Source organism: Phallusia mammillata, chromosome 3, assembly GCF_965637545.1.
Source record: "Phallusia mammillata chromosome 3, kaPhaMamm4.hap1.1, whole genome shotgun sequence".
In the NCBI taxonomy this organism is placed as follows: domain Eukaryota; kingdom Metazoa; phylum Chordata; class Ascidiacea; order Phlebobranchia; family Ascidiidae; genus Phallusia; species Phallusia mammillata.
Genome location: NC_137254.1, coordinates 7,304,617 through 7,328,896, shown reverse-complemented (window position 1 = coordinate 7,328,896; position 24,280 = coordinate 7,304,617). Strand labels below are relative to the sequence as shown.

The following is a 24,280-nucleotide window of genomic DNA, read 5'->3' as shown; positions in this document are numbered from 1 at the left end:
ATCCATTGCACCCGCGACCAACATGGAAAAACTCAAACAGAAAGTGAACTATATCAAACATTGTTGTTCAAACGGTCATAAATTTGTGGATTTTATCACCTCGTCAAACAACCCGATGCACGTCAATTTTGATGTCTAGTTTGCTAAAAGGTTCGCTGTGCAACATTTACGAGATGTTAATTTTGCTGCGGATGATATGATTTTAAACATATCAATTTGTACAGCAATAGGATGTATCTCATAACGACTGGCACCTAATTGTTCACAAAATTTGCAGTGGATTTGAATGGTTCGGTGAACAGCGTTAACTGTACAAAACGTAACCGTTTTTATTGTGATACATGTTTTATTTACATTGGTAGAAATAAAAGTCGGAGAAAACGGTGATATTTCAGCCAAAACATGTTCTTTCACTAACATCATATCGGTAAAGTCACTGCCTATTGCGAGTCAATAAGTGTCGGTTCAACATTAAATGACAACAAATCGTAACACATCAATGGGGCTTCTCATTAGTGGTTTAGAGTGAGTCAACATGTTAAATTTCAATCTCCACTACAAGCAAACTTTTTAACACATATTATCGATGAGAGTTCTCCTTAGTGTGAATCAATACGTGTGATTTCAAAGTACTACCACGAGCAAACCGTTTCTTACAAACATCACATTGATGAGGTTTTTCTTTAGTGTGAGTCAACATATGCCTTTTCAAATCTATACCACGAGCAAACCGTTTCTCACATACATCACATCGATGAGATTTCTCGTCAGTGTGAATCAACATGTGTGTCTTTAAATCACTACCACGGGCAAACCGTTTCTTACAAACAAAACATTGATAAGGTTTCTCTTTAGTGTGAGTCAACAAGTGTCTTTTCAAATGTCCACTCTGTGTAAATCGTGTATCACAAAGATCACACCGAAAAGGTTTCTCATCTGTGTGAACCAACATGTGCTTTTTCAAATCTCCACCACGAGCGAATCGTTTTTCACAAACACCACATCGGTGAGGCTTTTCATTGGTGTGTGTCAGCATGTGCTCTTTCAAATCACCTTTACGAGCAAACACTTTTTCACAAACGTCACATCGGTGAGGTTTTTCATTGGTGTGTGTCACCATATGTTTTTTTAATACTCCAAGCAGAGTGAATGTCTTTCTACAAACGGTACACTGATAAGATTTTTCTTTGGTGTGGGTCAACATGTGTTGTTTCAAAATCCAACTTTGGGCGAATGTTTTTTCACAAACATCACATCGATGCAGTTTCTCTTTGGTGTGAGTCAACATGTGTCTTTTCAAAATCCAACTTTGGGCAAATGTTTTTTTACAAACATCACATTGACATAGTTTTTTAATGCTGTGTTTCAGCATATGTCGTTTTACATTTCCACCTTCTAGAAACCTTTGATCACAGTCAAAATCCTTTGATGTCATCTCTCCTAAAATTAGTTATTCAGGGTATTATACAGAAAATGGTTGAACTGATTTGCGATGAATATGTTATGAGCTGAAACAACATAGAATTTTTTTGTTGATTGGCAAATGTAAATATGTCGTCGGGCGTTATACAGGGTGTCTATATCAGGGTAATGTCAGCTACCCAACATAGGCGTTAGCACCCTTGGAGTGAAAACGAAGATAATAACGTGAATCGTAGATAAGTGTTGTAAATCAGCTAATCGGCATTAGAACATCTGTTTTTATATTCATCTTGAACTGTAGGTACCTTGTAATGCTGGTTGGTTTGTGATGCGCGCTTAAACAAACTGCACCATTCAGGGGTGTCGAAATTTCTGTATACAGGAATAAAATATTCTCGTATTTGTCTACAAACAAACCAGCACATTCAGGTACCTACAGTTGAAGTCCCACCACCCGTTAAACCAAAGCCTTTATATCAGAGAACAGATCAATGAACGCGCGCCTGAAGGAACACCAAAAAGACCTAGCAAAATGGATTTCGTTGAAATCTTTGACACAAATTTGTCACCTTTCGGAACGTAGAAGCATAAATATATTTACTTCATACTAAAAATTTCCAACAACTTGCGTGCTAAGGTGAAACATACTACACATTAACAAATTTTTAGCTCCTCCAGCAGTTTTTAGAAAAGTATGCCGACGTACCGATGTCCCATACGAGTCACCTTCATCAGGGCAATGACATAAATTACACTGGCCAACACAATTTTTGGTGTCTTTAATGTTAAAACTGATATTGACTAATTTTGGGGTGCTGATTTCAAAAATCATTACGGTTTTCTTCAATCAGGTCAACTTTTTAAGTTATTTACAAAACCAAAATTTATGACCATATTGGTTCAATGACTTTAAAATCACGCTTTTATATGTTTGTTAAAGTTTTGTTACATTAAACACATCAATTTTCTACAGTGCAGTCGGTTTTATAGCATAAACATGTGTTCTATGCTTATGCTCTGTCTAAAAATGGTTGGTGTAGGCTAGTGGTAACTTTAAACTATACGTGTTTTATGGAGTGATTTCAGACTAGTAAAGCAAGGTGGTAAAACTAAAATTAATAGTGGCTAGGTCATCTATAAGGTGTTGCATGAATTACCAAGATGTTTTATTCTACAATACTGGTGAATACCCATACAACACAACTAAAAAGAAAAAAAAGATCTGTATCAAATGTTCATATCTTGCACACTTCGATGTGACTTTGGGGGTTTAGGACAAGCAATGGGCTCCACTTACCTAATGTTGATTGGAATATTGCAGTAATGGACAAAAACAGTAGAAAGATACTAACATTACTAGACATAGTACAAAACTAAGTTATTAAGCGGTCTGAAAAATTCGGAACGAAAATGAGTATAAAGCTACACTTCCCTTAAAACGTAGGGGATATAAATGATGAGAATTAAGCTGAAAGGTTCCAACAGGATATCAGTGAAACGAAACGTGTCGGGGAAGAAGGAATAATGTGGTCCTGGCTAATTACTGTTGGTAAATTAAACGGGACGATATTGCTGCCAGTCATTTCCAAAAGTTACAGAAGTACATGTGTAGGGTTGGCCTATATCCGATATACCTGACAACTTACAAATTCGAAACCTTTTTTTGTTTTTTGTGTGGAATTTTGTTTGTTAGGAGTGTCTACCTGTTACATTTAAAATTAAATCGAAACTTTGTTCTTGCAATAACGGTAATTCCACATAAAATACTCAAAACCAGTTTCACTATAGTGTATACATATAGATTGTTTTTCAAACGTGGATGTACCATAACATGAAAACTAGACGTGATACAGATAAACCGATTGCATTTTTGAAATCAGGGCACTAAAATTAGTCAAAATCAATTAAAACATTACTGACACCAGTAAAAAAATATTTTTTTGTTGCCCTGTGTTATCAACTAAAAGTTGTTATATAGCAACAAGGGCGGTAAAACAAACACAAAACGCGGTAGTAAAAAAAACGCAGTGCGCATCAATGGTCAAGTGGCGCAAAAGCGACCGATAAGTTATCGGCATTAGAACGTCCGTTTTAACGTTTATCGTGTTGGTGTGAAAATGTTTGTTCCACGACTCTAGGAAACCTCGCTTGTGTAAATCAGTTTCCCTCGCTAACACCTTGGCAGCAGAAAGACTAATGGTTTAATTGTGGACAGTAGTAATTATCCGTCGCTTTTGCAGCATTCAGCTGGGTGTTATCACTCGATCATTGGTGCAGACTGCGTTTTTTCCCACCGCGTATTGTGTGTGTTTTACCGCCCTTGTTGCAGGTGTGGCCACGTCGATCGTCTGCTTTTGTCTGGTCGATCGCACTAAATTCTCTACTACTAATCAAAAGCTTATTAAAAACAAATTAAAAATATAAAACAGCACTTCTAACATTTTAACACATCGCACAAATTGCAATGAGACAATAATTATGCAAATGTCACTTTCTTTGTTGCGTAACAATTGTTACTTTGGCACCACATTATGTCATAACAACTACGATGTTTGTCGTCACAACTTGGGTGTTTCCGAAGCAGTTGCAATTAATTGGGGAGATTTAAAAGTTCCATCTGATTACTTTGATGAAAAATATGTACATATGCGACGTTATATTGTTGTAAGAACTAGGTGATGCTTGACAAGAAAACTCATGATAAATATATAAATATGTGGTAATTGTCAACCAAATCTCATTGAGAAATTTGCGTTATTGCTTTATGTTAGTGGCAGCCAAAAATACTACAGATCAGTCGATCGTGTACAATTGAGTAAATTTTCGTTGATCTTAACGTCTAACAAGTTGGCCACCTCTGCTATGTAACAACTTTGTGTTCCCAATTTATGTCATTACCCTAATGAAGGTGTCTCGTGTGGGACATCGAAACGTCGGTATATTATAATAAATACTGCTGGAAGAGCCAACAATTTCTTCATACATTATGCCTCCAAACTTGTATTGGTCAACTCTCGACAGTCAGGTCTATGGAATATCAGATCCGTTTTGCATTCTTTTATTCTTTTCCACACATTATATCGAACATGAATCCAAATTCAAATCCAAAAATGCAATTACGTAACGGATCAGATTTCCTTACAAATGTTACCGTTGGTGCTCAATCCTATATTTAAATAGAAACAATAAAAAGTAATACGTTAATGATATGACAGCGTCTACATACAGATTCCGCACAAGTGCAGATTTCGCATCGCACAACGTAACACCAAGCAAGGCGCACGCAGTGTAAAGCGCAACAGAAGTGCCACATAAACAAGGCGCGCTGATTACACGCACCCTTTTTGCACGGAGCCAAGCGCCCCAAAGGCAAGAAATGGTCTGTTTGTGAACACAAGCAACGGTCCGTAACACCTACTAGACATTACTTCCCTCAATCCCAACACTCAATTTTTACTGTTTAAACAATTTTGCAAACCCTACATACATATTCTTTGGGGCATTATAATGTTTTCTAAACAATTCACCGGCTTGCAAACAGAATACACCCAGTCAGAAAAATTATCCTTTGCCATCCATGGTTTTTCCCCCGACATGGAAACCCGAAGAAAACGTTGGATGAAAAGTTGATACTGAGCCAGAGCTACCCCGAACCTATATCTACCTAACTTGCCACGAAACTTGACGCCGGACCACAGATAAATAATGGATAAAACTTTTCTATGAATTATCTTCGGACCTTTACCGCCTTTTCTCTGTTATTCTACGGGCCTTCTCCGATTTACCGATATTGTTCACCCAATTAACCATGGTAAGCAATACATATTTGCTCTTTGTTTGTACCACTGACCTTTCCAATAAAAGCAATACTCCAGTTGTGGTCCAGTTACTCGTTTAATTTTTATACAACAAATCATGATATGAATAGCAACTTTCAGCAAATATATGACATTGAAAATAGCACAGTAGACTTAAACGATATAATTAACAACTGCTAAATGTCGTAATGTTGTAGTTTCAAAGGTTTTTATCTGTAAAGCAACCCAAAACACAAAAGAAAATGTATCAACCAAGATTTACTACCCCATGTGCCATAGACAGGATTGTGAATTAGCTTATTGTTTCGAAACCACCTGGCCATAACACATGTGAAAAAAATAGGTGTGGTTAAACCGATTTCCGTGCATCTCGTCCTCCATCCCAGTGTGACACCCCAGCAAACACCCGCTGCACCGCATCTGCCAATATGATATATGATGCACCAGCATATTTTGTCTCCCTGATCACACCTACAAAAAGTTGCATTACTTTGTGAGAAAAATTGTGAATTGTGAGAAAGCATGAAATACGATTTGACATTAGAGCCAAGCTTGCATCGGTCCAAAACTCTAAATTACTTTTTATTACATAGTTTATGAGCCTTTAAACATCTCGAGTTGATTGCATGGAAAACAGAACCATAATGTTTATAAATTTCACTATCACTTGAATCATAAGTTTAGAAATATTATAACATTTGATTTAGCGATATTATATCTCGTCTAACTGCAACCTAAACTGTCTTTTCCTTTTCAAAAGTAGTGTTAACTTCATTCAAAAAGTTAAACAAATACTCATAAAAATTGTAAGTGCCACTTAATGGTTAGAACTTGCTACAGTTCGTGCTCCCTAATTGCTTTTTTCAATCTAATTCTTTTTTCACCAAGGCCACTCCAGGAATATTGTAGCGCTAAAGATTTTTTCATGAAAACTTTAATAAATTCTCTGACAGAAGCTCGAAGCGTTGCTCTCTCTACATGTGCTGCAATAATTGCAATGTCCTGTGTCAATAAAGAATACAGTAAGTTCCCAGTAACTTTTTCTTACAAACAATTTTTAAATGTGTCAGTAAAACTGTCACCTTGTGACTGAACTCTGAAACATGATGTGAATTACTCACTAATCTCAACCATACTGGAAACGCATTATTTAAATGTCACAATTTCTTACTTACTGGCATTGTTTTCATAGCTGCTGCAAGCTCTTCTTCATCTTCAGCTGCAATGGGCAGCTGTCAATTTACTCGTTTCTTAGGACACTCTATTAGTAATTCTGCATTAGCAGATTAAAATTCAATTTTGTACCAACTACATTTTGATTTTCATGATAAACACGATTTGCAATTTGTTGCAAAGGTTTAAATCCAGAACGTACACATGCTTTTGACAGTCCCAAATAGCTTTCGAATACAAAGCAATTAACAAGTTCGAGAGAACCATAAAGGTTATAGTCACCTGGCAAGTTAGTAATCCTATGAACGTTATAAGATACAAAAGCTTTGCCATAAATGTCATTCCAATTTAAAACAAACTAAAGAGTTGTTCATTACAAAAAAACAACTCCTCATCTGTACAGTTAGTTTTTAACAAATATCGCATTGGCAATGAAAACTGTAAAAAATGACAATACATTTTACGAGACATGATCTTTTTGTTTTTAAGGATTACAATCCCAATGTAAAGCATAAATAACCTAAGCTGAGATGCTTTCGAGTACGCTAAATCACGAAGGTTTCTCATCTTTCTTTTAAGTTCAACAGGAATGTTTTCTTTTACTTCTGAAATTGCTTCGTTTAGAACACACAGCTCCAGGAGACAATTTACCCAGGAACTGTCTGAAACACAACAGATATATATAACTATTTATTAAACAAATGCGGCTGAAGAACTGAGGGACATCTTTCGCACCTAGGGAGACACCTTTCCACCAGCTTAGCAAGCGCTTCATGACACCAAGACAAGTGAGATGCATGTAATCAAGTATAAAGTTGGAAACCATTTTGATTCCGTGATGTACCAGAACAGATGTTCCCTTATGGTGTTCATTGTCTGTTTGTGCCACAAAAGATTGATTAGTTCTTTTTTGGAACTTTTATAAGGCAAGCAAACTCTTCTATGACAATAATCACCCCACTATTTCACATCTTTCACAAGCAGAGTACCCAGTGTGAGTTTTTATACATTTTAAAGTGGATCTAGCAGGAGCATCACAAATGAATGCAACATGATTAGACAAATAAAATCTGTTTTTGTCAGATGTAAGAAGGTTCCTGTTAAGAAAGTCATTATCAACAAAAAAATCCTTCAGAAAGATATCTGGTGAGGACATTTCCCTGTTCAAAGACTTGTTGCTGCAGTATATACCAATGCAGATCGGTCGCATTTTAATTCCATACACTGTTGCTAGAATCGGGTATAATTTGTAGTCCGGCGAATGAACAAATAATGGCAACCCATCAATATTGATAATTAACATGTAACTGACATTCCCACGTTGATAGCAGGCATATGTGCACAGCACATCTTTGAGAGTGCTTATCCAATTATAAAAGTGAACATATTCACCTTGACCCATTTGTTGATAGTTTAATGCTGGAGTTGGAAGCAATGTCTTGTAGGATTTCGGCAAATTGTCATGAAATTGGTGCAGACTTTTCAAAAGTCGGGTTACAGCCAATTTTGGTACATTACTTGTTAATACCCAGTTCGTTAAAACCTGCTGCAACGTAAGTGCTGGTCTTTCGGTACAGTTATTATCAAATGTTGTACAGAGATTGTCTTCGCTTGATTCAGAGCAATCTTGCCAACATGGAGTTGTTTCACTTTCTGTGCTGTCGGATAACTCAGGTGTAACAATGTGATCGTCTGTGGCCAACTTGTTTCGTGACCACTTTTGCTGCCTACTTACAGTATCATACGGTTTGTACGCGGTTCTTTGGCTTTTGTAACGCGGCATTTCAGCAAAAGCTAGGCTAGATCCAACAGAACTAATTTCAGATTACTACCAGTTGTTGACACACAATTTCGGGAAACAATTATGGAAAATTTACTAGTATTCACTACCTCTACAACCGATTTTAACCACGCATCTTTCTACACCACGCCATGCAGTGTGTCTCCAGACCAGTGCTCTTCAACCTTTTTAGTGGCACGGAACCCTCAATGTGTTTTGTCAAACTTTGCGGAACCCACCATAAAATAAATTTAATGTAATACAAGTATCATAGAAAAAAACATGCATTTTGCACACCCCAAGCGCAAAAGTTGACTTCAATTAACGATTCACTGAAACGCATTGCCATGTTACTTGCATCGGTCGTTTCTACATTTATGTCGCAAATCGCAACTTAGCCAAAGTGTATCAAGACTGTGTTTATTACGTCACAGTTGATCAATGGTGTAACCAAGGTTAACTGGATCGTACAGGCGAGCATTGCTGTTCACAACAATGACATTATGAATCATTCGTGTTTGAATTGCTACACCAAACTGCTGTGAACCCCTGTGCAACTCAAAGTTCACGGAACCCCTGTAAGGGTTGTACGGAACCCCGGTTGAAGAGCACTGCTCCAGACATAACGACCGACATTTTGGTTATCCCGAATTGGAACTTTGCTGTGATTGGACAACGTCACAATTGAAATTTGTTTGAAACTTTGAGGTTAGGGTTGATTGGTTGGTGCGTTTGCATCACAATGCCTCACGGTTTTGTTACTTTCTCACGCTGTTTGTTTGTTTCATTTTTATTCTTGGTAGGCGGAGAACGCCTGAAAATAAGCCCGCCGTCGAGGTGCCAGGTTTTATTGCAATTCCGTTGATCATTAAAACCAAGCGAACTTGATCATTAAAATCAATGTCTCTTTTTGAGCACAGAATGGAATCTCGCATAATTAAAAAAAACAATGACAAGTAGCAACCTACCAGTTTTTATTCGTCAAGTTTATCACAAAAAGGATATTTTGTAACACGCCTTTTTGTGTGTGCTGATGATGATTTAATGCCAAATGTCGACAAACAAGCGACAGCGCATGTCGCTATCTACCAGCCATATCTGGCGTTTTTGTTTGTGCCAAGTTTGGCTTTTGCACGCTTGGCCGATGTCACTGCACAATACAGATATATCTCGCATTTCCGTGTTATGTAACAATGGCAGAAGGTAGATTTTCGACAGAAATGCAGAATAAAGCTGTTCCCAAGCCGGGGAAAAGCACAAGAAAAATTTCGACTGGGTAACGAGACAATCCAGTTATTCCACAATTTGATGTAAAACTTAAGAAAGACTCGAAATTTGAGAGGACTGTCTCAACTGCCAACAGAATCAGTCAGTAAATTAGAAAGTAGGAATATATATTTCGCCTAATAATGGCATCATCAGTTCCTGAAAAACGCAATAGATCAACACCAAAATATCAAGAATGTAAAACAAACACAATGTTCTAAGCAACTCAACAACGCGAGTGTCGCCAAACACAAAATCGTTAAAAACCTTGCAAAACGCCTGGAAAACCTAAAGGTAACACCTGTGAAAACCTGACAAGACCTACACCGTGGACAAATGTAAAGAGAAAAAGGGGGGTGGGAAAAAGAAACCAAGGCGCTCGCAACTAAAAGCCGATAAAACGATAAAATTAAGATAAAATTAAAAAATTAAACTGCCGTAAACCGTACCCAAAGGCCGTGCAATTACTAACCACAGACACACACAAGTATGAAACACGATCACAAAAATTATCGAATCTTGGGCAGCAACATCTTTTGAATATTAAGTGTGGCGCCAGTAAGTTTCAGCCATCAGCCAAAGATACTGCTCGTGCAAAGTAAACGAGTTCTGCCAAGACAGCCAACATTATTTAAAAGAATTGATCAAATGGCAAAAATGTATAGCACAATCTGGTTCGAAAAACTCATCAGAATTGTATGTTGTAGCAGCCGACGTGGTTGCATTGTACCCAAGCGTCGGCAAAGATCTTATCCAGCGTTCTATTACCGATGCATTACAGGGACAATCCGATTTTGACGACAACGATCGCAAGTGCCTGGTTGATTTCACAATGTACACTCTCGATGCTGTTGTTGTCCAATATGGCGATGCCCTTTACCGTCAACAAAAGGGCATCATTGCAGGTGACAACCACTCAGTCTCTATTGCCAATATCGCAATGCATTTTATCATTAAGTCCATCGCGGCTACCTTGAAGCGGGCCGAGGTGTTTAAACGTTATATCGACGACATCATTTGGGTCTCATCAGGGATCAAAACCACATCCCACATCAGTTCAAAGTTGCAGTACGCCTTTGCTAGGGAAGGCCTCAATCTTACCTTCCGCGTTCTCGACCCGAGAAATGACAATGGAAGAGTCGAGTTTTTAGATGTAGACCACGTGCATTCGTCATCGTCACCCTGTGGGTTTGTAACACAGGACCACGTGAAGGCAACGGCGACAGACAGATGTTTTCTACATGGCACTTCACACCACCCCAGGCATATCTACCGCGCTGTTATTTTGGGAGAAGCGTCTCGCCTAAGAAGGCTTAACGAAAAGGATGACGATTTCAAAGCGAGTCTGCTGCGGCTCGCGGTTAAATGCAAGAAATCCGCGTTTCCAGACCCCATCATCAGTATTTGCATAGAAACTGCAAAAAGCTGGAAAGACAGGTTCAAACCTCCATCGAAAACCCGCAGCACGGAAGTGGTCCCCTGGGCAACGTCGTTTCCCAGGTTCCTTCGCTTGACCAAAAAAGAACAAACACTAAAGCCTGAGGCAAGAGTTGTCTACAAGAAGCCACCTACGTTGGGCAACTATTTACTTAATTACAGGCGCCTGGCACATTATAGCCAGGAGGTCATTGCTAAATCGGCTCCCTGCGGAAGATGTGCTTTATGCGGACATTACGGTGCACATACATATATGGTGTCTACTGAACACAAACTTTGCATAGACGATAGAACAATTGCTCTGAGGCAGTCCCTGGATTGCAGCAATTTTGGCATCTATGTGGCCACTCGCAGGATTTGTAACAGCAGATACATGGGCCAAACTAAAAACAAATTTTCTACCCGTTGGTCTGGCCATAGAACAGTGTGGAACACGTTTAAAACCAGCGGTGACAATGACAACGCCTCGCTGGGCCATCACTTCGCCATCCACCACCACGATATATTTATGAAGAGACCAGATATCGCGGAATGTTTTACGGTCACCCTTGTGGAGCAACCCAATGTTGATCGTTTGGATCACTGCGAAGCGAAATGGCTGAAACTTACTGGCGGCGGGCTTAATATTGAAAAGATGTTGCTGCCCAAGATTCGATAATTTTCGTGATCGTGTTTCATACTTGTGTGTGACTTGTGTGTGTCTGTGGTTAGTAATTTCACGGCCTTTGGGTACGGTTTACGGCAGTTTAATTTTTTAATTTTATCTTCATTTTATCTTTTTTATCGTTTTATCGGCTTTTAGTTGCGAACGCCTTGGTTCCCACCCCCCTTTTTCTCTTTACATCTGTCCACGGTGTAGGTCTTGTCAGGTTTTCACAGGTGTTACCTTTAGGTTTTCCAGGCGTTGCAAGGTGTTTAACGATTTTGTGTTTGGCGACACTCGCGTTGTTGAGTTGCTTAGAACATTGTGTTTGTTTTACATTCTTGATATTTTGGTGTTGATCTATTGCGTTTTTCAGGAACTGATGATGCCATTATTAGGCGAAATATATATTCCTACTTTCTAATTTACTGACTGATTCTGTTGGCAGTTGAGACAGTCCTCTCAAATTTCGAGTCTTTTAACAATTTGCACAGTTATCGTCGGTATGCATGGCGGCTGTTGGAGGTTTAGATATTGCCCATCCACGACAATTTCTAACTTAAGAAAGAATGTGTGAGGAGTAATGTAAACAGCAAAAGACTATTTCATGAGTCGTGGGATATTCAACAACGGGGCAACACAATTAACATTAAAACAGACTTGATCCTTTCAGCTTGTTACAAACTGATGCTCATATATTAGAGGCCCAATCATTTGTTTTCGCGCAGTGTTTTCGTTGCGATGTGACGTACTTGCGTTCAATTGGTTTTACCTTTGTTTTTCGTGCAATTTACTACGCGCATTTAGTGTTATTTACCCTGGTGAAGGCGAACTGAAATGCATCTCATACCCTGATGAAGTCGACCTAAATTTATCTCATAATATCTCATCGACCGGAACATATTGTGTTACATAATTTAGTTTGGACTTGAATGGTTTAGTGAACAGTGTTACTGCACAAAAAGTAACTGTTTTCATTGTTACTCTGTGTGATACATGTTTTTTTTCAATTGGTAAAAATAAAACTCGAAGAATAAGGTGAAATTTCAGCCCAAACAAGTCTTTCCACGGTTGAGTTACTGTTTATTGTGAGTCAACAAGTGTCTATCAAACTTGATCAACACGCCAATGGGGCTTCTCCGTGATGGGGTTAGAGTAAACCAACATGAGGATTTTCAAATCTCCACTACGAGAAAACTTTTTTACACAAACATCACATCCATGAGATTACTCCTTAGTGTGAACTGATATATGTCTTTTTAAACTGCAACTTTGGGAAAACCGTTTCTCACAAACATCACATCGATGAGGTTTCTCTTTAGTGTGAGGCAACATGTGTCTTTTCAAAGTTCCAACACGAGCGAATTGTTTTTCACAAACACCACATCGGTGAGGTTTTTCATTGACGTGTGTCAGCATTTGCTCTGTCACATCACCTTTACGAGCAAACTTTTTTTCACAAACCTCACATCGATAAGGTTTCTCATTGGTGTGTGTCACCATGTGTTGTTTCAATATTCCAAACCGACCAAATGTCTTTCCACAAACAGTACACTGATGAGGTTTTTCTTTGGTGTGAGTCAACATGTGTCTTTTTAAGTTCGAACTCTTTTTAAAAGTTTTTTCACAAACATCACATCGTCTAGACACTGACGCGAAAACGACGATAATACGTTGATAAAAATCGTAGTTAAGTCCTACAAATGCGACCGACAGCTAATCGGCATTAGAACAACTGTTTTGAAATTCATTTTGAAGTGTAGGTACCTTGTAATACTGGTTGGTTTGTGATGCACGCTTAACAAAAGTGTACCATCCAGGGGTGTCGAAATTTCTGTATCCAGGAATAAAATATTCTCGTTTTTGTCTACAAACCAACCAGCACATCCAGGAACCTACAGTTGAAGTCCCACCACCGTTAAACCAAAGCCTTTGTATATCAAAGAGCCAGGCAGGTCATGAAACGGGGGCCTGAAGGAACACCAAAGATACATAGCATAATGGGTTTCATTGAAATCGGTCTAGGCAAGCCATGCAACGACGATATGAGTTTATCAATTTTGTAGCTGCTGCGATTGTCAAATAGACAGTTTACAAAAAAGTGTTTTTCAAAATCGTGGAACATTCACTGGCGCGTCAACATGGTGAATATAAAAACTGATGTTCTAATATGGATTACCTATCGGTTTTTATCTACGTTTTTGTGACATTGTCTTTCTCGTGTTCACGACTGTGTTGGTTAGCTGACATTATCTTGATGAAGACACCCCGACGTGTGATTTGTTGACGTTTGTCGGATGTTTACAGAAAGGTGTTTGAAATGTGCCTGGTAGTAACACCATATTCACTGAAACACGATGTTAGGATTTACACAGTTGTTTTGCATGTGTTTTTCTTTATCCGACATTCTACACATCAACAAATTTTTAACTCTTCCAGTCGTTTTTATTATAATATGCCAAAGTTTCGATGTCCTATACTAGACACCTTTATTAGGGTAATGGCATAAAGTGAAAACGCAAAGTTGCTATATAGCAAAGAGGGCGGTAAAACACACACAAACGCGGTGATAAAAACGCAATGATAGAGTGATAATCACATAACACCTAGCTCAATGGTGCAAAAGCGTCCGATAAGTTATCGGCATTTCGAACGTCCGTTTTAACGTTCACCATGTTGGTGTGAAAATGTATGTTCCACGAGAAAACGTCGCTTGTGGATGTCGGTTTTCCTCGCTAACACCTTGGCAGCAGAAAATTTATTGGTGTGATTATGCACATTAGCATGTTTTGCTCACACCGATTTTTTGCACTATTCCTTGCCACATCATTTTTGTGTTCTTTTCGGCGGGTCTTCAAAGACCTCCCCGTCTGGCCGATGTAAATCTCATTTAGACCGCATTCTCCACAAAGTATTCAGTACACCAAGCCCTTTGTCGCGTTTGCATCTATCTGACATGCGACGGATTATATCTGTTAACTTAGGAAGGTAAGGCAAAGTGACAGAAGCACGCTGTTTGGTATAAAACGTTTTTTTCGCACAACCTTGTTTTTTCGGTCACGGATAATCCAATTCGGGTAGCCGTTTAACCGCAGGGCCTCGTGTTCCCTTCGTAATTCCGTTAGGAGCATTCCTCGTCCTGTGGTCAAACGTCGGGCCTGATCTGTAAGTGCTTTTGACACAGCTATCTTTTTGCGTAGAGGATGGTAAGATGTGAAATGCAAGTAACGCCTGGTGCTCGTTGGTTTGTGATACACTCGCGTGGGAACTTTTCGGTCTGCGCTAGTAAATCTCTAAACCAGAAAGTGTAACCGGTTGGTAATTTGCAACTCCATGGTGAATGCGTTCCGTCCTGCCCGTTGAATGAGTGATTCAAAAAAGCTGTTACCTGGCAATTATTGATGATGCCGAATGTGTCAGCTACATATCTTTGCCAGAATCGTGGTGGTGTAACAAACGTTTGAAGAGCGCGTTCCTCCACCGACGCCATGATCATCTTGGCAACGACCACCGACACTGGACAGTCAATGACCGTGCCATACACTTGTTTGCAAAAATGTCCTCTAAAACACAGAATTACGAAGGGTAGACGAGGCGCTGCGGTTAAACCGCACCCGAACTGGATTATCCCTGACCGAAAAGATTGCATGGAAAAAGTTTCACTCCTAAAGGCGTGCTGTTGTCACTTTGCCAAACATTTCTAAGTTAACGGATGTAATACGTCGCATGTTAGATAGATACAAACGCAATAAGTTGCGTGGTGTACGCAATACCTTGTGGAGAGTGCGGTCTCAAGGAGATTTACATCGGCCAGACGGGGAGGTCTTTAAATAAGCGCCGAACAGAACACAAAGGAAATGTGGCCAAGAAAGATGCAAAAAAATCGGCATTATCACAACATGCTACTGTGCATAATCACACCATTAGTTTTTCTACTGCCAAAGTGTTAGCAAAGGAAACCGACTTCCACAAGTGAGTTTCCTAGAGTCGTTGAACATACATTCTCACACCAACACGATGAACGTTAAAACGGTCGTTCAACTGCCGATAAATTATCGGTTGCATTTGCACCATTGAGCTAGGTGTTATCACTCGACCATTGATGCGCACTGCTTTATTTGCCCCTGCGTGTTGTGTGTGTTTTACCACCCTTGTTGCTATGTAACAACTTTGTGTCTCAATTTATGTCATTACCCTGAAGATGGTGTCTCTTATGGGACATCGAAACGTCGGCATATTGAAACAAAAACTGCTGGAAGAGCCAATGTTTTCTTGATACCTTACACCTGGCAGCAACAGTTTTTTCCTACTACACATTACTTTCCTCAATGTAATAAAGACCAAAGTATAAAACATTAGGTTAACATAACATGTAAAGCAACTAATTTATATTCAATCTCAAATTTGCAAACCAAACATAAAGATTCTTTGTGGCATTTTAATGTTTCCTAAGCAATGTACAGACAAGAATAAACATTAGTGCAATCAACAATCTGCACATCAAAATGTATATAAGTTTGCCGGAACCATCTTGGTCCGCACATTACAGTCTAATTACAATTCCCAAGTGTTTAATATTCACCTGCATATGTAATAAGGGAATTACCTGCAACTTTCATCTGAAGCAATATAGCTGGCTGGAGTCAATGTAACGAACGAGTATACACTTTTCTGGTTGGTCATTTGTTACTAATTGCTTGCTTTGTGTTAGCACAGACACGCGCAACAAACAGATGTGTAAGTAAGTCAAAGCTGTATTAAAGCAGTCAAAGCTATATTAGCAAGTATAGATAAGATGTAACTTAATTTTGAGCTTTTATTTTTACCAATAATCAGGGTTGCCATCGACTTGAAACAAAAAATGAGAACAACCGAAAAATGAAATTTTAATACAAAACAAACGTTTTGAACAAATCTTTGTTTTTATACGAGCCATGACACATAGCATATGATAATATGCATAATTTTGGCCAAATACAATCTGTTCCAGCAACTCCTTGTTAATAAAAAAATACTTATTGCATCTCATAACAGCTCAGGTCTAGGTTTACGTTTACTTGTAGCAGGATTTGTGTAGTCAAAAGGCAAAAACGTTGCACTCAGACCTACAAAAAGTTTGTTTGCTTCATTTTTCCTGTCTAGTTTTGCGCTTAACAAATTTCGGGCGCTTGAATCGCGCAGAAATAAGCGAGAATTCGCCTACCATGCGTTTTTCTGCGTGTTAAGTAGCTTGATCCTGTAGTTCATAGTTTGTTGGCAAAAGTAAATGAAGATGCTCTATTTACCTTAAATATAATTATTTATGACATTGCTATGATTAAATTACATGTTGTGTTTGACAAGTTTGTGCATTTAACCCAGCACATGGTAAGCATTCAACTAATCTGAACAATAACATCCAGTATCATCTTGTATGATTACCAATGTACAAATCATGTTTACTCACAAAATATTATTTAAATTAGATTGATACAAACTGTTTTTGGATCGAAATTTTATGACAATACAGTCTTGGTGATTTATGGCCATCAACAGTTATTACGAGCGAAAAATGACGTCAAGCATTTCATTTGGCAAACTAAGGGAAGCGTAAACAATCGCTGTGCTAAGGGAAGGATCGCAAGGTAAGGTAAGACCACCTAGCATAGTGTAATCGGGTCTTTTCGGTCAGATATTGATGTCGTCAAACTTATATTTTTTCGAGGAAGGAACATGACTATATTTTTTCTACACTGTGTGATGAATAATGTTTGAATATTTGCCCCACCTTACATCGTTTAATCTATATTTTGAAAACTCAAGTGGTTTTACTAACGATTTGTAGATGGTGATGCTGTTCCGTATTTCTCCAAGTGTTTGACTACGTTATAGGTGTAACAACTTTGCAATCAAACGATCACGGCACCCTTAAACATAAATTATATTTAGCCAAACAATCAGCCGTTTACCAAGCATGTTCATGTGGCAAAGTGTCGCTACATGAATAATATTAATACAATTTCGTTTGTATGAGTTGCATGAAAACCAAAAGTAACGGTATACAGCAAATTTATTGTGTTGAAGCAAGTAACATTTCAACGGTTCGACAAACTACGAACAACAGAAAACACTACAAAAACATGATCATTTGCTTACCGATGGGCTCTTATTAAAACAAGTAAGATATGTTTTCGTTTGCAAATAGCTCATATTTAGAAATCCTGATATTTGTAAGAAGGAAATTAAATATATAATTGTTGTGAAAAAGATTGTCCTGCATGTACATAGAGAGTTCACAAAGTGTAGTTCGCGGTCGCGTGGGTTCTTCAAGGTACTGCGAATGCTACTCTCACGAATTAACAACGCAATAGGTTTGCGCTATGAGCCTAACTAAGTTTATAGTTAAAACTGCTGCCTCAAGATTCCTTGGAGATAAATTTCAGAAAACACCACTTGTGTAATCCGTTGACTACATTGTTGGTTTATTTGGTTATAAGCGAGAGAAATATTTCAAGAAGTATTATTCTAATAGAAATCGTAGTTAAATAGAATACAGCAATTAGCGGAAATATATATAAGAATTCAAAACCTATTTTAAATATTTAATAGTATGTTTAATGTTTCACAAACACGGTTAAGTATTAACTTGCATGTACGCGGCTGTGCTTTCTTTGTGGAAAAAAAAACATTGTTAGGCCACCAAAGCTGTAAAAATAGGTGGTTTTTCAGTCAAGGCAAATATTTTTGCGAAGATCAAATCGGTAAATTTACTGTTTATTGTGATTAGTGATGCACCGAAGTTTCAGTTGGCCGAAACATTTCGGCCAAATACGCTGTTTTTCGATGTTTCGGTTTCGGCCCTAACTTTTTTAAAAATTTGGCCGAAACCGAACTTTTTGATTGCAAGGAATTAATGCCCAAACTAGCATTTTCACCAATACAAAACGTCATAAATCAACTAATTGTTGTATCTATTAAATACGAACCACTTTGTCTGCAAAATATTACAAGTTTAGTAAAGCTTCCAGATGGTGTAAGTGATTTTGATTTGTCATAATTCACTTCACTCGCATCAACGACACAAGGTTCAGTTGAAAACATCCATAAAAACAGGATTTTAGGTTGGGCCTTATTCGGCCGAAATTATTCGGCATCGTGGCCAAATATTCAGTTTCGGCCCGAACCTTATTAGGCGGGTTCGGTGCATCAATAATTGTGACTCAACAAGTGTCTTTTCAAACTTGAAATAACATTAAATCTTTTTCCGAAACCAAAATATTAATGGGTTTTTGTTTTGTATGAAGCAACATGTGGGCTTTCAAATGTCCGCTTTGGGTAAATCGTTTATCACAAGTATCACATCGATGTGGTTTCTCTCCAGTGTGGATCAACATGTGTGTTTTGAAATATCCACTTCGAGAAAACCTTTTTTCACAAACATTACATCGAAGAGGTTTCTCGTTAGTGTGAATTAACATGTGGGTTTTCAAATTTCCGCTTTGGGAAAATCGTTTATCACAAATATCACATCGATGGGGTTTATCCATAGTGTGCGTCAACATGTGTCTTTTCAAATTTGAATTGATACTGAATTTCTTTTCACAAACTTCACATTGATGAGATTTCGTTTGAGTGTGGGTCAACATGTGTCTGTTTAAACTTCCACTGTCAGCAAATCTTTTTTCACAAACATCACATCGATTGGGTTTGTTCTTAGTGTGCGTCAACATGTGCCTTTTCAAATTTGAATTGATACTGAAACTCTTTTCACAAACAACACATCCATGTGGTTTCTCTTTAGTGTGAATCAACATGTGTGTTTTCAAATCTCCACCCCGAGCAAAGCCTTTTTCACAAACATCACATCGATGAGGTTTTTCTTTGGTGTGAGTCAACATATGTATTTTCAAATTTCCACTTTGGACAAAAGTTTTTTCACAAACATCACATCGATAATGTTTTTTAATAGTGGGTGTCAGAATATGTCGTTTTACATTTCCACGTTCCATAAACCTCTGATCAAAAACATCACTTAACTCGAAGTCGAAATCCTGTGATTTCATCTCGTCAATATAGTTGTTCAGATATTATAAAGAAAAGTTTTATCTGACTTTCGAGTACTATGTTACGACCTGAAACAAGATGTTAGCTTTGTTGTTCATCCGTTTGAAACCATGAAATATTATTTTACAATTGTTTTGCATAAATTTAGTAAAACAAACTTCCCACCACTGCTTTAGTGTGTAGACCAAAGTGTTAAAAATGCTGCAATGTGTAAATGTGCACATAAAATAAATTGTATACCATCCCAATAAAGAAACGAAACTTTTGTGGACATTTCTGGACTTGCTTTGTTGGAAACATTACAAAGTTAACAGAACCAAACAAAAGATTTTTAAACAGAACAAACACTTTTGATTACGCATAGTCTAATTTTCCACTGTGTTCAGTGTTGCCGCTAACTGGCATTAACTTGCTTCGCAATGCTGCAGTCAGCTGTGCAACAATTTTCTTTTCCAGCGTGTACGATTGCAACCGTCATTCATAATGGTCATAAACTGGGCCTGGGGACTGGTAACTGCTTAGTCCAAATGCTTAAACCTGTACTTTAAGATATGTGAAAAATCATTTCAATTGGCCAGGTACTAACACTCCGGTGAAAACACTTTTGTGCCATTTTTATTACCTTTTGTGGAAAATATTACAAGCAATATTAACTTATGCTTTATTTAAAACTGCAGTTACATTACACACTCAACTTAACCTCAGCAAACCGCTTGTGAAATATTATACCTGTGTGTTATAAACAATAAAGAATCGTCCTAACAAATCAATTCATCTTTTCATTAGCTTTACCTCGCTACTGAAAATCCCTCAACTGGGCTACTGTTTCCAGTTGCTTCGCATACACGAAGTAATTCAAGCAGTAATCGGTTATGCAGCTGCGTCCTCCGATGTTTGCACATTTTTGTATTACAGGAAGCAATTGACTAGTTTGACTCAGGGCATACAGTCAGGGACGAATGGTGCATGTAGCGTTTTTTTAATAGTACGTTTGGCAGCGTATGTTTTGACTGCTTTTTGAATGACAATTTAGGTGTCAACTATGCGTGATGTTACACACTCATTCAGCTACAGTGACGCGTGTGAACACTTTGCATGTGGTTGTACACAACAGTGGGACGAAGCGTTTTTCTGAATAGGGAAACGAAATTGCACAAAGTGTCAGTTAACACCTCAAATTGCGTGATGCAAGCCAACAAGTAGTTTACACGTTGTTTTTCCAAATGTTAACTATTTGATTACATTTATTCGTTTTTATATGATGCAAAATTATTTTTCAAACGTTTTTGCTTGGTGTGTTACGAAAAAGTCATTTACTCGTCATCACTAGACTGCTGAGGAGAAGTATACAAATCGGAGTACCAGAGAATCCTCAGCCGGGGTTCATTTGCCTTTAAATTAAGGGTTGTTAGTGTTTAAGTGTTGAAAAGTGTGGCTTCTAGGATATGTTCTTACGAGCGGAACCACGAATCTTAAGCATATTTACAACGCAAAGAAAAACTGCTTGAAGCTATAACATATTTTATAACACTGATGATGCGACATTGTTCAGCATAAAGGAAAAGAAATTCAGAAATTTTCCACATAGAAATTAAGGCAAACTTTGAAACAATTGAATTTTAGGAAATATTACCATCAAGAAACATAATCAAACGAAATACTGTTGGACAATAATTGCAATATATGCCAATCTCGCTTAAATTTGCACAAGGAGCAGACCAGAAAAATCTAACATGCGATGGAATCCCACGACAGGGATTTAATTATACTTTGTTTGAACAAATTCGCAGATATAAGAGACCTTTGCGGCGCATCATAATGTTTTCTTAACCTAGCATCGGCCTTATATATGCAAGTGAAAATTCTTAGCTGACGTTTTAATCTGGCTTACTATGACCAGTTGTTGCCCGTACACAAAATAATGTAGACAGAAATTAGTTGTGTAGGTGCGATCTCCGACGTTTGTACGTTTTTGTGTTACAGTAAGCTATTGACTAGTTTGACTCAGGGCATGCAGTCAATCAATCAACGTTTAGTAGCGTATACTTAGCCTGTGCTTTGAATGCCAATTTAGGTTTCAACTACGCGGCGTGATGTTACACACTCATTGAGCTACAGTGACCGTTCTGGTGAGCGAAACGTTGGCAAAAATACAAGTTCTTAATAAAACAACTAGTATTTTGTTCAGCATTACACCACGTGAACGACAAATTAGTTAAAAATTAAGTATGCAACTTGCTATCAGCTAAAACCAAAAAAAGCTTACAACGCTGTTGATACGATTATAAACTGTCACAAAACATTATTTGGAAAATAAAAATATATCACATTCATGTCAATTTCGTTTGCGGTTTTCGTTTCGTTTTAGGCGGAAAGTGTTTTTATGTTAACACGTGCCGTTAAATCCATTAATTCCGCGTGTAGATCGAAATGTTCGTAATGCTGCGAACGTTAACATAAAATTAGTTTTTTTGCATCCCACTACACTGTAGCGTTTCTAGTTATCCTGTCAAGTCTGAAGTACCTGTCAAAGCTAGCATATGTAACGTCACTTAATTTCAAGTATAAACGTTAATGTGTATGACGTTATTATAATAAACTTTTACGCAAGTTCACCAATGACGTTTTATGTACTAATTAGAGCTTTGAATTCAGAGACGAAGTTACTATCTTTTATAATAATATTAACTTCATCACATTTGCTTAGCCGAAAATAACTCTTTGGCGCGTTATACCGTTTACAAAACCAAACAAAAGTCTTTGAAACAGGGTATTATTTGTGCGATTATCTTTTTGCAAAGCCTAATTTTTCAGTGAAGGTACAAGCTATAACCGATATCAACTGGCTTCGCAATATGGCAGTTAGGTGTGCAACAATTTCCTTTTTCAGCATGTCCGATTGCAAGCGTCATTTCTATTGTTTCGAAACTGGCAAAACCAAGTGGTTGGACAGACCTCCAATAGCGCTGGGGAAAATCCCAAAGTTTGTCCAGTAATTTAATGTAGATCTGCATGTGTAATACGCAAAACACCTGCAACTTGAACATGAAGCAATATGTCTCGCTGTAGCCAATGCAACAAACAAGTAAACACCTTTCAAGTTTGCCTGTTGTGGCTTGTTGCAAAATAAGTGAGGAAAAGTAAGTAAAGTTTAAAAAAACACCAATTGAGTGAACATTGAACATTGTTTGATTAAAAAGGTGCATACATTTTTTGTGGTACATTGGAGTTATCTGAGGCATCTGGGTATTAGCAAGTTAAGATAAGATTTTAAATTATTTGTGAGCTCTTTTTTGCAAATGATGCACTTTGCTTGTATTCAGCCAGGAAATAGTGGATGCGGTTACACTATACGTAAAACGCGCACCAACCTACAAAGTTTTGATTGTGATGCCGTACTCGGCCAAACGTCTCAAATTATAAAAGTATGGTGTATGATTTCGATTCCTGATGTAATCAAATAGTATGTTTCAAAATTAATACACTGTTGATTGATCACGTTGTTTGTTTGTATGAGTTGCATGAAAACACAAATACCGGCATACAGTAAATTGTTTGTTGTTTAAACCATGCAACATTTCACCGGTCGACAGAAAACACCACAAAACATGTCATATGGTTTACCGATGAACTCTTATTAAAGCAAGTAAGATAAAACTGCTCAAATTGTAGTTTTCAACTTGCTCAGAGTTTGGTAAGCCTGATAGTAGCAAGAATGAAATTAAATATTTAATTGCTTTCAAACAGATGATCATGTATGTGAAAAACATCGGCGTTTACATTGTGACTCTGTGTGGTACATGATTTTTTGATCACATCGATGAAGTTTCTCTTTAGTGTGAATCAATATGTGTCTTTTCAAAGCACTACCACGAGCAAACCGTTTCTCACAAACATCACATTGATGTGGTTTTTCTTTAGTGTGAGTCAACATATGTCTTTTCAAATCTATACCTTGAGCAAACCGTTTCTCACAAACATCACATCGATGAGATTTCTCGTTAGTGTGAATCAACATGTGTGTTTTCAAATGACTACCACAAGCAAACCGTTTTTCACAAACAAAACATCGATAGGGTTTCTCTTTAGTGTGAATCAACATGTGTTTTGATAAAATTCCCATACGAGCAAACCGTTTCTCACAAACATCACATCGATAAGGTTTGTGAGTCAACAAGTGTCTTTTCAAATTTCCAACACGAGTAAACCTTTTTTCACACACGTCACATGGATGAGGTTTCTCATTGGCGTGTGTCAACATGTGTTGTTTTAATTTTCCAAGCTGACTAAGTGCCTTTCCACAAAGAGTACACTGATAAGGTTTTTCTTTTGGTGTGAGTCAACATATGTCTTTTCAAAATCCAACCCTGGGTAAAAGTTTTTTCACAAACATCACATCGCTTAAATTTCTCAATGCTGTGTTTCAATATATGTCGTTTTCTATTTCCAGCTTCCAAAAACCTTCGATCACAAATATCACTTTGATCCAAGTCCAAATCCGTTGGCATATTTCCAAAATGTTTCCGAATTCGAACCACAGGGCTTTTTAAGCCAATCACAAAGGCGGGTTTTCCCGGGTCATGTGACTTTTTAACCAATCAGCGTAGTCGACTCATTGAACCAATCAGAAGACAGCTTGCGTAGTAACCAGTCAATCTGCCTTGAGTTACTATATTTGAAAGTTAAGGTTGTGCTTGG

General features: G+C 37.8%; 4 protein-coding genes across 7 annotated transcripts; 1 reads left to right on the top strand and 3 right to left on the bottom strand.

Moving 5' to 3' along the window:
• Positions 1-270: 270 nt before the first annotated feature.
• LOC145218522 (uncharacterized) lies at positions 271-2,155 on the bottom strand. 2 transcript variants are annotated; one of them, XM_080085945.1, is made up of 2 exons: positions 2,129-2,155; positions 271-1,508 (listed from the first exon to the last, which is right to left on the bottom strand). In XM_080085945.1, the coding sequence occupies exon 2, from the start codon at positions 1,433-1,435 to the stop codon at positions 581-583; it is 855 nt and encodes a 284-aa protein (XP_079942071.1). In that variant the 5' UTR covers positions 1,436-1,508; positions 2,129-2,155; the 3' UTR covers positions 271-580. The 2 variants fall into 2 exon arrangements, with proteins under 2 accessions (XP_079942071.1, XP_079942070.1); XM_080085944.1 differs by lacking the exon at positions 2,129-2,155 and adding an exon at positions 1,728-1,770 and having other exon boundaries at positions 271-1,440.
• Positions 1,509-9,503, bottom strand: LOC145218521 (uncharacterized). Of its 3 annotated transcripts, XR_013857636.1 has the most exons (5): positions 7,806-9,503; positions 7,149-7,289; positions 6,934-7,075; positions 2,074-5,711; positions 1,509-1,991 (listed from the first exon to the last, which is right to left on the bottom strand). XR_013857636.1 is itself a non-coding variant. In XM_080085943.1 (4 exons), exons 1-4 carry the CDS (start codon positions 8,194-8,196, stop codon positions 5,450-5,452), a joined length of 936 nt encoding a protein of 311 aa, XP_079942069.1. In that variant the 5' UTR covers positions 8,197-9,503; the 3' UTR covers positions 1,509-5,449. The 3 variants fall into 3 exon arrangements, 1 of the variants encoding a protein (XP_079942069.1); XM_080085943.1 differs by having other exon boundaries at positions 1,509-5,711; XR_013857637.1 differs by having other exon boundaries at positions 1,509-5,711; positions 6,934-7,289; positions 7,375-9,503.
• Positions 9,387-11,914, top strand: LOC145219385 (uncharacterized). Its single transcript, XM_080086757.1, has 2 exons — positions 9,387-9,396; positions 10,029-11,914. Exons 1-2 carry the CDS (start codon positions 9,387-9,389, stop codon positions 11,552-11,554), a joined length of 1,536 nt encoding a protein of 511 aa, XP_079942883.1. The 3' UTR covers positions 11,555-11,914.
• On the bottom strand, positions 9,622-24,280 carry LOC145219384 (uncharacterized). Its single transcript, XM_080086756.1, has 4 exons — positions 23,363-24,280; positions 23,207-23,282; positions 18,760-19,606; positions 9,622-13,255 (listed from the first exon to the last, which is right to left on the bottom strand). The coding sequence occupies exons 1-4, from the start codon at positions 23,841-23,843 to the stop codon at positions 12,767-12,769; spliced, it is 1,893 nt and encodes a 630-aa protein (XP_079942882.1). The 5' UTR covers positions 23,844-24,280; the 3' UTR covers positions 9,622-12,766.

Excerpts from the sequence above, each read along its gene's own strand:
- LOC145218522 (XM_080085945.1), bottom strand. The coding sequence starts at position 1,435 with ATGACATCAAAGGATTTTGACTGTGATCAAAGGTTTCTAGAAGGTGGA.
- LOC145218521 (XM_080085943.1), bottom strand. The coding sequence starts at position 8,196 with ATGCCGCGTTACAAAAGCCAAAGAACCGCGTACAAACCGTATGATACT. Across the intron at positions 7,290-7,805 it reads CTATCAACAAATGGGTCAAG|ACAATGAACACCATAAGGGA; the intron begins GTGAATATGTTC and ends TGGCACAAACAG. Across the intron at positions 7,076-7,148 it reads GTGGAAAGGTGTCTCCCTAG|ACAGTTCCTGGGTAAATTGT; the intron begins GTGCGAAAGATG and ends GTTGTGTTTCAG.
- LOC145219384 (XM_080086756.1), bottom strand. The coding sequence starts at position 23,843 with ATGTTGACACACGCCAATGAGAAACCTCATCCATGTGACGTGTGTGAA. Across the intron at positions 23,283-23,362 it reads GTACCACACAGAGTCACAAT|GCTTACCAAACTCTGAGCAA; the intron begins GTAAACGCCGAT and ends TGCTACTATCAG. Across the intron at positions 19,607-23,206 it reads GCTTTAATAAGAGTTCATCG|ATATCTGAACAACTATATTG; the intron begins GTAAACCATATG and ends CTTTTCTTTATA.